This window comes from Rhinolophus sinicus, linkage group LG15 (assembly GCF_036562045.2).
Source record: "Rhinolophus sinicus isolate RSC01 linkage group LG15, ASM3656204v1, whole genome shotgun sequence".
Classification (NCBI taxonomy): Eukaryota; Metazoa; Chordata; class Mammalia; order Chiroptera; family Rhinolophidae; genus Rhinolophus; species Rhinolophus sinicus.
The window spans coordinates 23,585,195-23,597,494 of record NC_133764.1 but is presented as its reverse complement, the minus strand read 5'-3'; the positions used below and the strand labels follow the sequence as shown (position 1 = coordinate 23,597,494).

The 12,300-nt window shown below is 55.1% G+C and overlaps 1 protein-coding gene across 2 annotated transcripts in view; it reads right to left on the bottom strand.

Annotated features, from left to right (window-relative positions):
- The window catches only part of MYO19 (myosin XIX), a 31,778-nt gene that overhangs the window by 1,563 nt on the left and 17,915 nt on the right, over nt 1-12,300 (bottom strand). The window contains exons 14-25 of one of the 2 annotated variants that reach the window (XM_074320932.1): nt 10,850-10,923; nt 9,987-10,108; nt 9,674-9,787; nt 9,252-9,428; nt 8,745-8,897; nt 7,591-7,698; nt 6,588-6,658; nt 4,739-4,839; nt 2,863-3,029; nt 2,633-2,762; nt 928-1,013; nt 187-489 (exon numbers count right to left, since the gene is read on the bottom strand). In XM_074320932.1, the coding sequence (XP_074177033.1) occupies nt 187-489; nt 928-1,013; nt 2,633-2,762; nt 2,863-3,029; nt 4,739-4,839; nt 6,588-6,658; nt 7,591-7,698; nt 8,745-8,897; nt 9,252-9,428; nt 9,674-9,787; nt 9,987-10,108; nt 10,850-10,923 (1,606 nt within the window). Of the gene's footprint in view, nt 1-186; nt 490-927; nt 1,014-2,632; nt 2,763-2,862; nt 3,030-3,542; nt 3,651-4,738; nt 4,840-6,587; nt 6,659-7,590; nt 7,699-8,744; nt 8,898-9,251; nt 9,429-9,673; nt 9,788-9,986; nt 10,109-10,849; nt 10,924-12,300 lie in introns of those variants that run through there. The other variant, XM_074320934.1, reaches the window with a different exon arrangement.

The window sequence follows — 12,300 nt, the reverse complement described above, 5'->3', positions numbered from 1 at the left end:
TGGCACTAATCCAAGCCTGCAGCCAGGTGGGAAGCTCAGGCTTCTGGTTTCCCCAGCAGGGAGGGTTAGAACTGCTCTTGTCCTCCTGCTGTAGACTTGGCTTTGCCTCCTGCCTTCCACAGTGGGGTGTGGGGGACCCAGCGCTGTTGTGGGCAGGACCGCCATCCATCCCATCACACGGCTTACCTGAGGCAGCGCCCGGATGGACGTGACTCCAGCTTGTTCTTGTGCTGTCTGGACGGGGTAACTACTGGGGCTGCTGCTGGGGAGTTGGAGGCAGGCCCAGACCACCAGTTTCCTCTGAAAGCCACGTACCCCCACGGCCGCGTTGGCCAGGACCAGTCCCAGGGGCCAGAGGCGGATTATTGCCCCCAGCAGCTGGGTCTGTGCCTGCGGCAGCGGGAAGGCACTTAGGGAACGGGGAGCTTGAGACAAGTGTTTTTCTTCCACACCATCCAGTTCGTTAGAAGCAAGAAAGGCCATTCTGATCTTAAAAAGAGAACACCACTTTATAGCTTTCGATTTATTAGCTTTCTCAATGGAAACCAAAACTCTCAGTAAGTCAGCTTAAGGTGAACCACAGGGCACCTGGCCGTGAACAGCCGGATGCCTTAGCTAGACTGGCTGTGCGGTGGCACTTTCCACCCAAGGCAGCTGGGCTTAGGCCGTCCGTGTGCTACGTTACAGAGGTAGTAGCCTTCCTGAGACCTAATTGACACAGTGTCAAGTTCACTCCTTTAACGTACAGTTGCACGGTTTTTACTGTGTTCCCAGAGTTGCTTAGGTCACTGCAGTGTGGTGTCATGCCCTTTCCCTACATGAGGAACACGAGGCCACCCATTTTGCAAAGGCAGGGCCAACATCCCAACCTGGTCCATCTGGTACCAAAACCTCCACTGCCAACCCTAACTTAAGTCAGATACTCACTCTCCACTTGTGCCACGCGCGCTTGATGACGGTGGCAGCTGTGTGCAGCCTCTGGATGTGTTTCCGAGTTAACCAGGATCGAATGGCTAAGGGGTTTGCCCCAAACAGTAGAGAGTAAAATGTCGTTAGAGCTCTTGGTGACCTGGCGCCGCAACAACACCAGAGCTGCTGTAAAAGTTTGAAATAGTCCTTTTTCCGTGAATGGCGACCTTGTGCCCCTCCGTACTAAAGTCAACACACAAAGCAGAACTGGCTCTGAAAACCCCCCTGACTGCCCACAGACTTGGAGGTACCTAGACATTGAAGGACAGCTGGGAGCAGGGTCACCTCCCACCTCAGGCTCAGTCTGGGACAACACCCAGGGAATGAGAGGGGCCTGAATTGTCTGCATCTTTTTAAATTACTTCTAGTTTTGGGGAAATCCTTGCTTAGGAATCCATGAATGAATACACCCCCTTGCTGCTAAAGGTAATAACTACTCGATGGTGGACTGATCATGTGACAGTTGGAAATTTCAGCATTTTCTGATTCTTTTTAGTACAATCATACTCAGAAAAAGGGCTGTTCCATTAAATACGAATATATTTGTGTGGGGACAGAGCCCCAGAGAGCAGTTTCCAGGCTCTCGGCCTCATGTGGAAAGGTGCTGGCTCGGGTAGTAGATGGTCATCAGCTGTGACTAGTTGGCCATCGGCTGTAACCGGTTAGCCATTAGCCACGGATAGAACTGCCGCGGCTGCGCTAGAAGCGCAGACTGCAGTTAGCAAGGGGGTGGTTGGCAGAGAAGCGGACGGCGGGTTGCGCATCGTGTGGCTCCTGCTTCCTGTGTCTCGCCCAGCCGCCAGTGAGACTATAGTGGTATGACTCCCCTGTCTATGGCTCCGTGGGTGTTCCTTTTTGGCCTCACCATGTCCTGTGTTCTTATGCGGGGAGTGGGAGCTGAGACCCCGCATGACACCCTGCATGACAATTGGATTCTAGAAAACCCAAAAGTGTAAAGATACATAAAACTCACCTATTATCTCACCAACTCAAGTAGTTGTACAGTATTTCCTTACACACTTTTTTTCATGCTTACAAACAAGCACACCTTATGCAGGTGGCATCACCCTCGATGTGTAGTTTAAAATACTCTTTTGGAGAGTGTTAAGATACTCTTCAAAAAGCCTTCATAGCTACGTCGTAAGGATAGTCCAATACAGCCATAACTCCACCACTGTTAGATATTTCTAGTATTTGTATTTTTAAAAATGAGACTGCTGTGGACATGGTTCATATATCTCTTCATTTGATGAATCAAATCTTGTCGGTTTTTACCTTAAACTCCTTACAAGCCCTCGAGCCCAGCAGGTAATGATTTGAGTTGTTACAAAGGGAAGGAAAGGTGGTATAAGCAGCTCTCAAGGTCTGGGAAAGGGGAATTAAAGGCAAATGTTGACCCTCCACTACCTACAGAGCGCCCTTGTTAGTGGTGTGACCTGGTTTCCACTGGACTGGAGAGAACTCGGGGTGAGGTGCACAGGGGGTTTGAATCCCAACCCACCATAGGGACATGCCACCAACGCCTTGAGGCTGGGACACTGTCAGCTTTGGTATACCGGGACTCCAGGAGCAGCGTTTCAGAAGAAACAGGTGTTAGTGGGGTCTGCAGTCGTTGACAGTCAGCCTGGAATGAGGGCTGTGTAGCTCAGAGACCCGCTCCTACCTGCCTGGATGAGCACAGCAGCCTGCCTCTGTCTCTCCTGTTTGCGCTGCCGGTGTCGCCTCCAGCCACCCTGGATGCAGCGGGCACACTGGTCCAGCACCTGGGCGCGCCCATGTTCCAGGAGCTCCAACTGGGAGAAGGGGTGTCCACTGAGGTCCTCAGCCTGTCCTCCCCCTGCCCTGAGCACAGCTGGCTTCTGTCATCTCTGCCCTCGTCCCAGCCCAGCTTACCGTGGAGTCTGTCATGAACACCTTGGTCCTGCCGCAGTACACCGAGGCTGGCGTGGCCTCAGCTGGGCCACCAGGTGTGGCTGCTGCCCGAGTTAGAGCTGGCAGAGAGTGGAAGATGTCCTGGAGTAGAGGTTGCAGTGTGGGCGCCTCGGCATGTGGAGACCATTCTAGGGGATGGGAGACGGGTCCCATCAGTGCTTTGCCATCTACACACTTCTGTGGCCTTAAGAAATGAGTTCTGGGCTCCCCAACATTCCACAGGCTTCTTTCCTATTCTTGCTTCCAACCATTCTGACCTTGCTTTTTTTGCGGGAGGAGAACAGAGGCAGCCCCCCTATTGTCCGTCAGGCGCCTGACTATTCTGAGGAGTCTTGGCAGTGTCACTGTGGCTGTGCCCTGGACTGGCCTGCAGCCTCCATTCTGTGGGTCCCTTGGGCAGGGTGAGGGTGGCAAAGGGAACCTCGTGCCCGGACTCCAACCTGGAATCCCATGCTGCTCAGCCAGCATTTGTTTCCAAGGCCCCAAACAGGGCAGCCGGGTCACCCCCTCCACCTGACCCCTTACTCTCCAACACGGATGGGAAGAGGGAATACAAATGCCAGGTCCATGGGGGCCCCGTGGGTCCCCCTGCCGGCCCTCCTGCATCTCACAGGGCTGATTCCTGTAGAAGGAGCATTTACCTGAGGGCTCTGAGCACCGTTAGCTGCCCAGGGCCTCTCTGGAGACAGGCTGCCAAAGAAGACTCCGCAGACGAGAAACAGCAGCAGAATCAACCAGGGGCCCGGGGACTTGGGAAAGAGACACAGAGCAGAAGAGCAGACCATGGAGAGAGCAGGAGAAAGAATTGGGGAGAGAGGATGAAAGGAAAGTGACAGAAGTGCCCAAGAGAGGAGAAAAACAGTAGAATTGTCCCACCTGGGTCTGGTGGGCCCCCAGGGTAAGGATACGTGGATGGGGCGGGGAGCAGCTGCCGCTGGGCTGGGGGGGGAGGGGGCTTGGCACCCCATCCTTGGCTTCTTTTCCCTCTATCTGTACTGGGGGCTTGTCTCTCACTGCCACACCCTCGGTAATAGACACATGCCCACAACCCCCAAATCAGGGCTGTAGGCCAGACCTTTCCTTTGAGATCAAAGCTTGCCAAGTGCCCTGGCAGAGTTCAGCTTCCCCGACCTCTTTTCCCCACTGGCCAAGCACATTATTTATTTAAATAATTATTTAAATTAATTTCCTCCTTTCCTCTACCTCTACATCTAATCAGATGCTTGCCTGATCTAACCAATTTCTTCCCAATGTTTCTTATGCCCATATCTTCTAGCTTCTATCTACACCAGCCAACTTAACAGCCCTGGCCTACCACATGGTCCCCAGTGGTCTCCAGAAAGCATGAGGCTGACATCACTCCCTTCTTCCCTGGAAGTTCCTATGATCTCCCAGAGTAAAAAGCTTCTGTGACTGGGCCCCACTTGTCACCCCAGCCTCACCTCCCTCCGTTCTCTGCCCTTATGAGCCGGTAACAGTGAATGGCCTAGAGTTCTCTCACACAGTGCTGTCTCCTGCCTGCAGGCCTCTTCAGATTACTTCTGTCATGTGGAATGCACTTCACCTGGCTAATCCCATCTGTCCTCAGACACCACCTCCTCCAGGAAGCCTTCCCTGATTTATATCTCCAACACCACCCACAGCATCCTGTTCCTACTATCTGCCTCTGCCTTTCCACTTTCCCCAGTCTTTTTTGAGTCTGTTTCCCCATCCACCAAGAACCATGGGCTGTGTTTTATTTATATCTGAACCCCCAGCCCCTAGCCCTGAGATAACCCAGGGTAGGTGCTCAGTAGATTGTGGCTGAACAAATGACTAACAAGTGGTCCCCACTCACCTGAGCGCCCTTCATCTGATGGGCTGTGAGGGGCCGGGGATATGCGAGGACGGAGCCTTCTCAGTAATTCATATCGTTCCACAAAGCTCTGGTGAGAGACGCTGGAAGCCAAAGTAGGTGGAAGAAGAGAACGAAGTGACTTCATTCGTGAGCCAGGCACAATGGTTGGGGTGCAACAGGGGTTTCTGTATTTAATCTCAACAACCCAGCGAGGTGCTGTCCTGACTGCCCACTGAGTGGACGCGGCGGTAGTTCTGGAGAGATTCCTAGGGTCATTCAACAGGAAGCCCAGGAGACCATTTTAAACCGGGTCTGCTCTTCCTCAGCCTTGGTCTACCAAAACAAAACGTCTTGCCCTTTTAGTAGGGGATTTGCACGCTGCCTCCTCCCAGAGGGGCGTGCAGGCCTCCCGCCTGGACAACTGGGTCACTCCTACCTCGCACTCATGCTCGGCCGCGTCTCTGCCTGTCCTCTCTGACCCCGCAGCCTCCTCTACTTCCTCCTGATTTCTTTGCTCCCCTTCACGGCAACACTTCTCTAAACAGCTGGTGACATTTGATATCCATATTTTCTCCTCTGAGTCTGGCTTCTGTCCCCAACACTGCACCAGTGTGGCTCTCATCATAGCCATCAGCAAACACCATGCCCTCAAACCCTGAGGTCAGGGCTCTGACCGGCATCTGGGTAGCAGGTGCCCAGCTGACCCCTTTCCCTTGCAGAGTTCTCTCTCAGCCTCCGGGACACCATGATCCTGGCTTCTTCCAAGTTATCGTTGCTGGTTTCTCATCACCCCCCCCCCCCCAACCTCAAAATGTGAGCATTCCTCAGGATGGCCCAACCCCTTTTCTCCCTGCTGGGATTTTCTCCTTGTTCATGGTGTTAGACCCTCCAGTTCTCAGATCTGCTGAGCACCAAGCCTGTCTCAAAGCTGTTTTCAAACCCGACCCTCCCACCCTCCAACCTGGGCCTTCCCTGACCATCCCATCTCAAGGAACTGTTCCCCGATTCATCCATTTGCCTCCAACAGAAGCCTGGAAGTTGCTTCTGCAGTCTGGAAGTTGACTGCTCCCCTGCCCTGTATCCACAGTCCTATTTCTGTCACAAGCCATACTCTAATTTTACCCACTTCTCTCCATTTTTCAATGCTGTCACCCTCGTCTGGGACACCATCTTGCCTGTACACCTGCAACAGCCTTCTCACGCATCTCCCTTTTCTCCTGACCCCACGTCCCACTTTACAAGGCAGCTATGGAATATGAATGAGAGCACAGCACTCCCGGCCTATAACATCCAGTGGCTCTCCCGGCACTCAGGACAGGCTGCGAAGTCCTTGCCTGGCCCGCTCCTCTTTCCCTTCCTCCCAGTTCTGTGCTCCAGTCACTTTAGCACCTCACAGTTCCTAACCTGGGAAATCTGGTTGCTGTTCCCTTGGTCTGGAATGCTCTCCTGCCCTCACTCTCAAATCTTCCCAAGCTGGCCGCTTCCTTCCCACAGGCCCAAGCTGCTCAGAGGGCTCCTCCCTGACCAGCCCAAGGATCCCCTTCACTGGTAGTCTATGTAAGAGCATATTTTGTTTCTTCCCTAGCACTGATTATACTTCTTGTTTCCACTGGAATGTATGCCCCAAGAGGGCAGAGACCCAGTGTCCTTATTCACTGATATATACCAGAAACAGTGCCTAGTACAAAATAGTGCACAGAAAGTCAACGGATAAATGGAAAACATCCTCTTGAGTTCCAGGTGGACAGCTGCAGACCTGCCTCTTTCTCTTCTCTAAATCCTGCTCTTGTTGGGCCTGAGTCCCGAGCTCCACCCTGGCTCTGCCCCCTGCGGTGACGGGCCCACTCACCGGATGGGGAAGCCGGCAGCACTGATGTGGATGGTCTCCACGAGGCCACAGGCCTCTAGCTGGCTCAGGACCTGCCAGGGCGGGGAAACAGGGTGGGAACAGGCAGCATGGGGCCAGCAGGCCAGAAATGCCACTCCTGTGGCCCTTTCAGCATGGACCTGTAGGCTCTCCTGAGGCTCAGCAGATGGAGGTATATGCTCCGGGGCAGTGAGAAATCAAGGGACTGCGAGAAATAGCTCCTTGCTAGAAAGAGTCCCGGTGGCCCCAGGTCCCCTGACCGATGCTTCAGGTGCAGCTGAGGCAGGGTCCTGGCTTTGTCTCGCCACTCCCAGCAGTGCAGAGGCTCTCTGCTTCATAATGCAGCCCAACCAAATTTCTCTTTTTATTTTTTGCAGGCAATCAAGTGAGTCACAGCTGAGAGGCAGAGGAGGTTATATTGGGAAGATTCTTCTGGGACCTGAACCAAGGTCTTTACCACAGAGCAGAGTAGTCCTGGCTATAAACCCTGAGACCACATCTACCAGCTGACTATGGGACACTCTCCAGTATCGTTCAGCACTCACAGCTCATCACAGCCCTCAGAACCTGGTACCCTGAGCTAAGACCAGCTGCTGGCCAGAGTGCTTTTGTGCAAATTAAAAATATCTATACACCTTTAGTCAGAAACAGCCGCACGGTGCATGGACTGTAAGGTGCCACAGACTTGCAGCTAATCACAAAAGACACCCATTCCTGTGGGCAGCTTCAGACTCTCATCAGGGCACATGGCTTGGTGAGCAGGCAGCAAGATGCATTGGAGCCCCTCCTTGCCTCCTTGGCTAGGTCTCTGTGCAGTGCACAGACCACCCAACCGTCCATGACTGTCCTGCCAGAGCTGGGGAGACAATGTCAGGCCCAGCTACGAGACTCCCTCCATTTGGAGCAGCCATCCTGCCCTTCACCCCATCAGGGCCGTGGCCAGGTGGGGCTCTCTGCAAAGCAGCATTGGCTCTGTGTGAATTACCTCTTCCCGGAGGAAGGTCTGTGCCCGGCCCTGGCCGTTGGGCTTGATGCAGCGAATGTAGTGGGGCGTCGTGCCTTGCAGGACCTGCAGAAGCTGCTCCAGGGAGGCCTGCAGGGGTGAGTACGGGGTCAGGCAGGCAGTGGAGCTGCCTGGGGGCGCCCGCGGGGCCCTGGTTAGAGACTGTCAAACACCTCGCGCAGCCCTCTCAGTCCCGAGACCAGCGTCCTCGCTTGCCTGGGAGCACTACCAGAGGCGCTCACTGGGGGTGCCCAAAGCACACTCCTCGTGCCCTCCCACGGCTCCTCACCTCTGCCTCCCGGGGCCTTTCCTGACCAGTGACCCTCCACCTGCTTAAGTCTCCCTGCGTCTGGTCTCAGCCTCCCCGCCCCTCACCTACCCTCCTCACCAGAACAGTCTTCCTAGAAGAGCACAATCTCAGAATCCCGTGCCATTCATTCAGGTAACAGCTAAGTAACAGTTCATTAAGCCCGTCCTATGTGCAGGAAGCTGTGACATGTGCAGGCAGCTGCTGTCTCATAGTTGAAGGTCTAACAAGCCACACAGACATGGGACGGGCATCACACGTGGTGTGTCTGAGGCTGGGCAGGAAAGTGCTAATCCAACGTGGGCTCCCCTGGATGCCTCCTCAAGGAGGTGATGATAGCACAGAGGTTTGAAGGCTTTGAAGGACTAAACTAAGAAGAGGGAGTGAGGGTGGAGCTGAAGGGGCCGTGGGGAGGAGCAGAATATACACGGGCTGAGACAGTAGACAGCTCAAGGTACTGGAGGACATGACAAATCTGCTCTAGCCGAGGACAGAGCTGAAGCAGGAAGCTGGAGAACTGGGACTGGGCCAGGTCAGAGTTCATGTATCTATTGCTCTTCCCCAATCCCGTTATCAGCAGTAGGTGGCAGACCCCACTGTGCCACCCAAAGGCCTCTAGGCTTCCCGTTGTGGCAATTACACTGACAGTCTGTTTCCTATCTCTGCCTCTCTCACAGGACTATCAACTCCATGTGGACCCAGATCACGTCTACTTAACGCCATCAATGCTCCCCAGTGAACAGCACCAATCCTGGGAGGTGGCAGGTAAGCATTTGAGATTGATGAATAAACCAAGCACCTCACATCATGTCAGCACCACCAAACCCACCTTGAACTTGGACACCACAGTCAACACAGGGACCCTGCTCTGGCCAGAGGGCTCCTCCTGGGACGTCTCTTCAGGGTCAGCAGGAAACAGCACCTTGAGCAGAGGATCCTGGGATTGCTGCAGGAGCCTGGTCAGCTCAGGGGGGACAGGGTCCTAATGGGAAAAGAAAGGGGCAGCAGGTGAGGGCAGGTGGAGTGCTACCCAGGGCTGTCCACAGGCTTGCCCGCCTCCTCATCCAGGCCCCAGATGGAGGGCTTTTAGGGGAGGGTGGGGCCCAAGTCTGAGAGACAAGCGGGTCCACTGGACACTTAGAAACCAGGAGACCCAGTGTGACATGGGTCATTTCTGAGCAGGTCATGCCTGATGAGCAGAGACCCATGAGGTGACCCTGGATTCTGGGAGGATGTTCAGGAGGGAGGACGCACAGTAGGAACCTCCCATGTACGGGCGGCAATGGCTCAGCGTCTCCTGTACCGCGAGCCCCCAGGAGCCACGGCCCTGCCTCACCTTGTTCTTCTCCACCAGGCCTGCGGTGTGGTACTGCACAGGCCCCGCGTAATGCACCACAATGAAGCTGGGTTCCCGGCTGAGCTTGTTGTGGCCCAGGCAGGGGCTGCCTGCCAGAGCACTCTCAATGCGTGTCTGGAGCTGGGCTGCGCTGCTGGGCCGGTTAAGGCGGCATTCCTGTGTGGGATGGGATGGGCAATCGCCCACAAAAGTGAGAGTGGCTCACCATGGTCCCCACCCCATGGCCCCCATGGCAGCAGAGTTGTCACACAGGCATGACAGTGACCCTGAGAGGGAAGGAGTATAGGGATTAGCAAACCCATTTGGCAGATGGAGTAACAGAGGCAAAGGATAGTCTTCAAGGCCCCAGAAAAGCACAAAGCCCAACTCTGGTGTTCAGCACACTGGTGGACCCTCCCCACCTCATTTATAAGGGAGCAGATGCTGATGGGGCTCCCCTCGATGAGATCTAGACAGGTCTGGTTGTCCTGGTAGTTGACAAATGACCACTCCAGGCCCTCAACAGCGTATTCCTCCTAGGGGGCAAAGTGGGGTAGGGGGGCAGGAGAAGGCAGCTATGGTCTGAGGCCCAGAAGGGCCATCCCATGGCCTGCCTGCACCACAGCAGATTCCAGAACAGCATCAGAGGAGGGACTAACAGCTCCTGGTCAGGTCCTGAGGGGCTAGGGAGGAACAGAGGACGCAGGGGAGCTGGCCCACCCGCCACACCCTCACCTGCTGCGCCCTGAGGTAATGAGCCACGAAGTGCTGCTGCAGCTTCTCGTTGGCGTAGTTGATGCACAACTGTTCCAGGCTGTTGTCGGGAAAGGACTCAAATCCATACACATCCAGCAGGCCTGCAAGGATGAGGGAGAAGCCATGGGGCCACTGCAGGGAGCAGGAAGGGGTCGGGGCGGCCCAGGGCGAAGAAGCCTCATCCTTGGCAGCCTTGGGATGTGGCTGAGTGAGCATGATGCCCACAGCAGGCAGAGCACCCCACTTCACCCCAGGGAGCCCATCTCTACCTCACACCCCCTCAGAACTCAGAGCAGGAAGAAAGGCCGAGGAAGGTGCAAGGGGCAGCCCCGGGCACCAGGTCCCTATGACTCTGAATCCCTGGCCCCTGTCGGCCCCTCCTGTGAGGGAACCAGGTCCCAGGGAACATTTTTGTGTCCCAGTTGGGAAGACCTGGGTCTCCCCAGCCAGTTGGTGTCTAGAATTCAGTGGGCAAACTTCACTGGTGTCTGTGAGCTTCACGTCCTCCCCTACCCGCCTGTCCCACCCAGGTGCCAACGATGTTGTCACGTCCCTCACGTCCCTCCTCATCTAGCCCTTTGACCCATCCCCACTGCTCTCCTGAGACTGGAGCTGGGTCTCTGGGGAGAGAAGGGACGTCATCTCAGTCTGCCAGCCGAGCTACGGGTGGGTCAGATGTGGGCACTGGGGGGCACAGAGATGTCCTCGCCCGAACGGTGACAGGCAAGTGAGGAGATGGGGGAGCAGAGAAGGGAAAAGAGCTGCCCCGAGTCACCCAGTGGACCCAGGGCTCCCCGTTCTTTTTCTGAAGGCGTGCCGCCGGCAGGGAGAGCCCCTGCTACCTATGAAAGTGGTCCAGGAGTTGGGGTCTGCGCAGATGCTGCTGTTGATCACCGATACCAGCCAGTCAAAGAGCCTGTTGGGTGGGGGAAGAGTGGGCTCTAGTGAGAGGGGATCAGGCTGAGCCGAGGGGTGGCAACATGGCTCCTCCAGCCAGGGCTCCCCACCCTGGAGGGCCTGCCCAGTCAAGGCCTCTGGTTTCCCACCTACGACAAACGCAGGCTGTGGTCGTGCATGTTCTCAGGTACACATAAAGCTGTCCCGCCCAGCAGGACTGAGCACAGGGCCAGCTAGACTCTGGGGCTAGACAGGGAGTGGTCTGCCTGTCATAGGCCCCGACAGCCAGCTGATGTCTTGACTAGAAGGGGCTGGGCGGGCCTGGATGGGATTTGTAAAGAACTGAGTTCACTAGACTCCACTGCAAAACTCAACCTGCAGAGCCCAGCATTCGAGGCCCGCAGCCCCCCTGCCCCGCCCCCCACTCAGTCCCACACAAATGGGTCCCGAGTCACCTGGGGCCAACAATGGCTTCCTGCACTCTGGAACCATCCCCACCTCAAGATGAGGTAGTAACTGTACAACATGGAGACACTATTAAGGGGTTCCAACTTCCTAACAATTTTTCTTAAAGTAATTGCTTCGCAAGTTTTCTCAGTTCAGTAAATGATTTCTGTTTTCACAACTGGGGCTTCCAATACCCATTTGAGGTACTAAAGATGAATGACCTGGTGATGTAACGACCTGATGTTCACTGTGTATGCAATGTTCTATGATTAGAGGCTCACTCTGTGATCGTTGCACTTTATCTGCTCACTTTGAAATCACTCGATACAAAGGCTTTAAAAATATTTGGCCGGAAATTCTGAGCTGAAATTAGCTTTGAGGCAGTGGGAAGTGACTCTCCTGCTGAACTGAGTTCAGTCTGAGCCCAGCTGCCCTGGGCCATTTTCAACTCGGAGGATCTTATTCCCCCATCAGTGCTCCTCAGGCTCCTGACTCGGGGGGAAGTTCAGGGGACCCTCTCCCCAGATGCCCAAGTTCCCATAAGCACATGCACACACACATACACACATGTTCTGTCCCATAATTTCAAAGGATTCTGGGCCCCTTGACTCCCTTACAGGGCACCCTCAAGGTTCTCAGAACCCAGGGGATGGAGATGCCCATATAACCTGCCAGGAAAAGGCCAGGACCCCCACCTTCACCCTGTTCTGGGTTCCCACTTGCTGCAGCACGCTGTGTTGCTCGAGACTCTGGATTGAGCTTTTGGCTCTGCCATCTGTCACATTCCCCAGGTGACTACAAAGAGCCATGGGTCTGAACCTGGAACTGTGAGGGCCCCAGACTGCCTTTGGGGCCTGCCTTGCGGAGAACTAGGCAGGCTTTCCTCACTTACTGCCAAGGTCAAGGCAGGCTCCTGTACTTTAATAATGAGCTGAATCTAGGCCAGGCT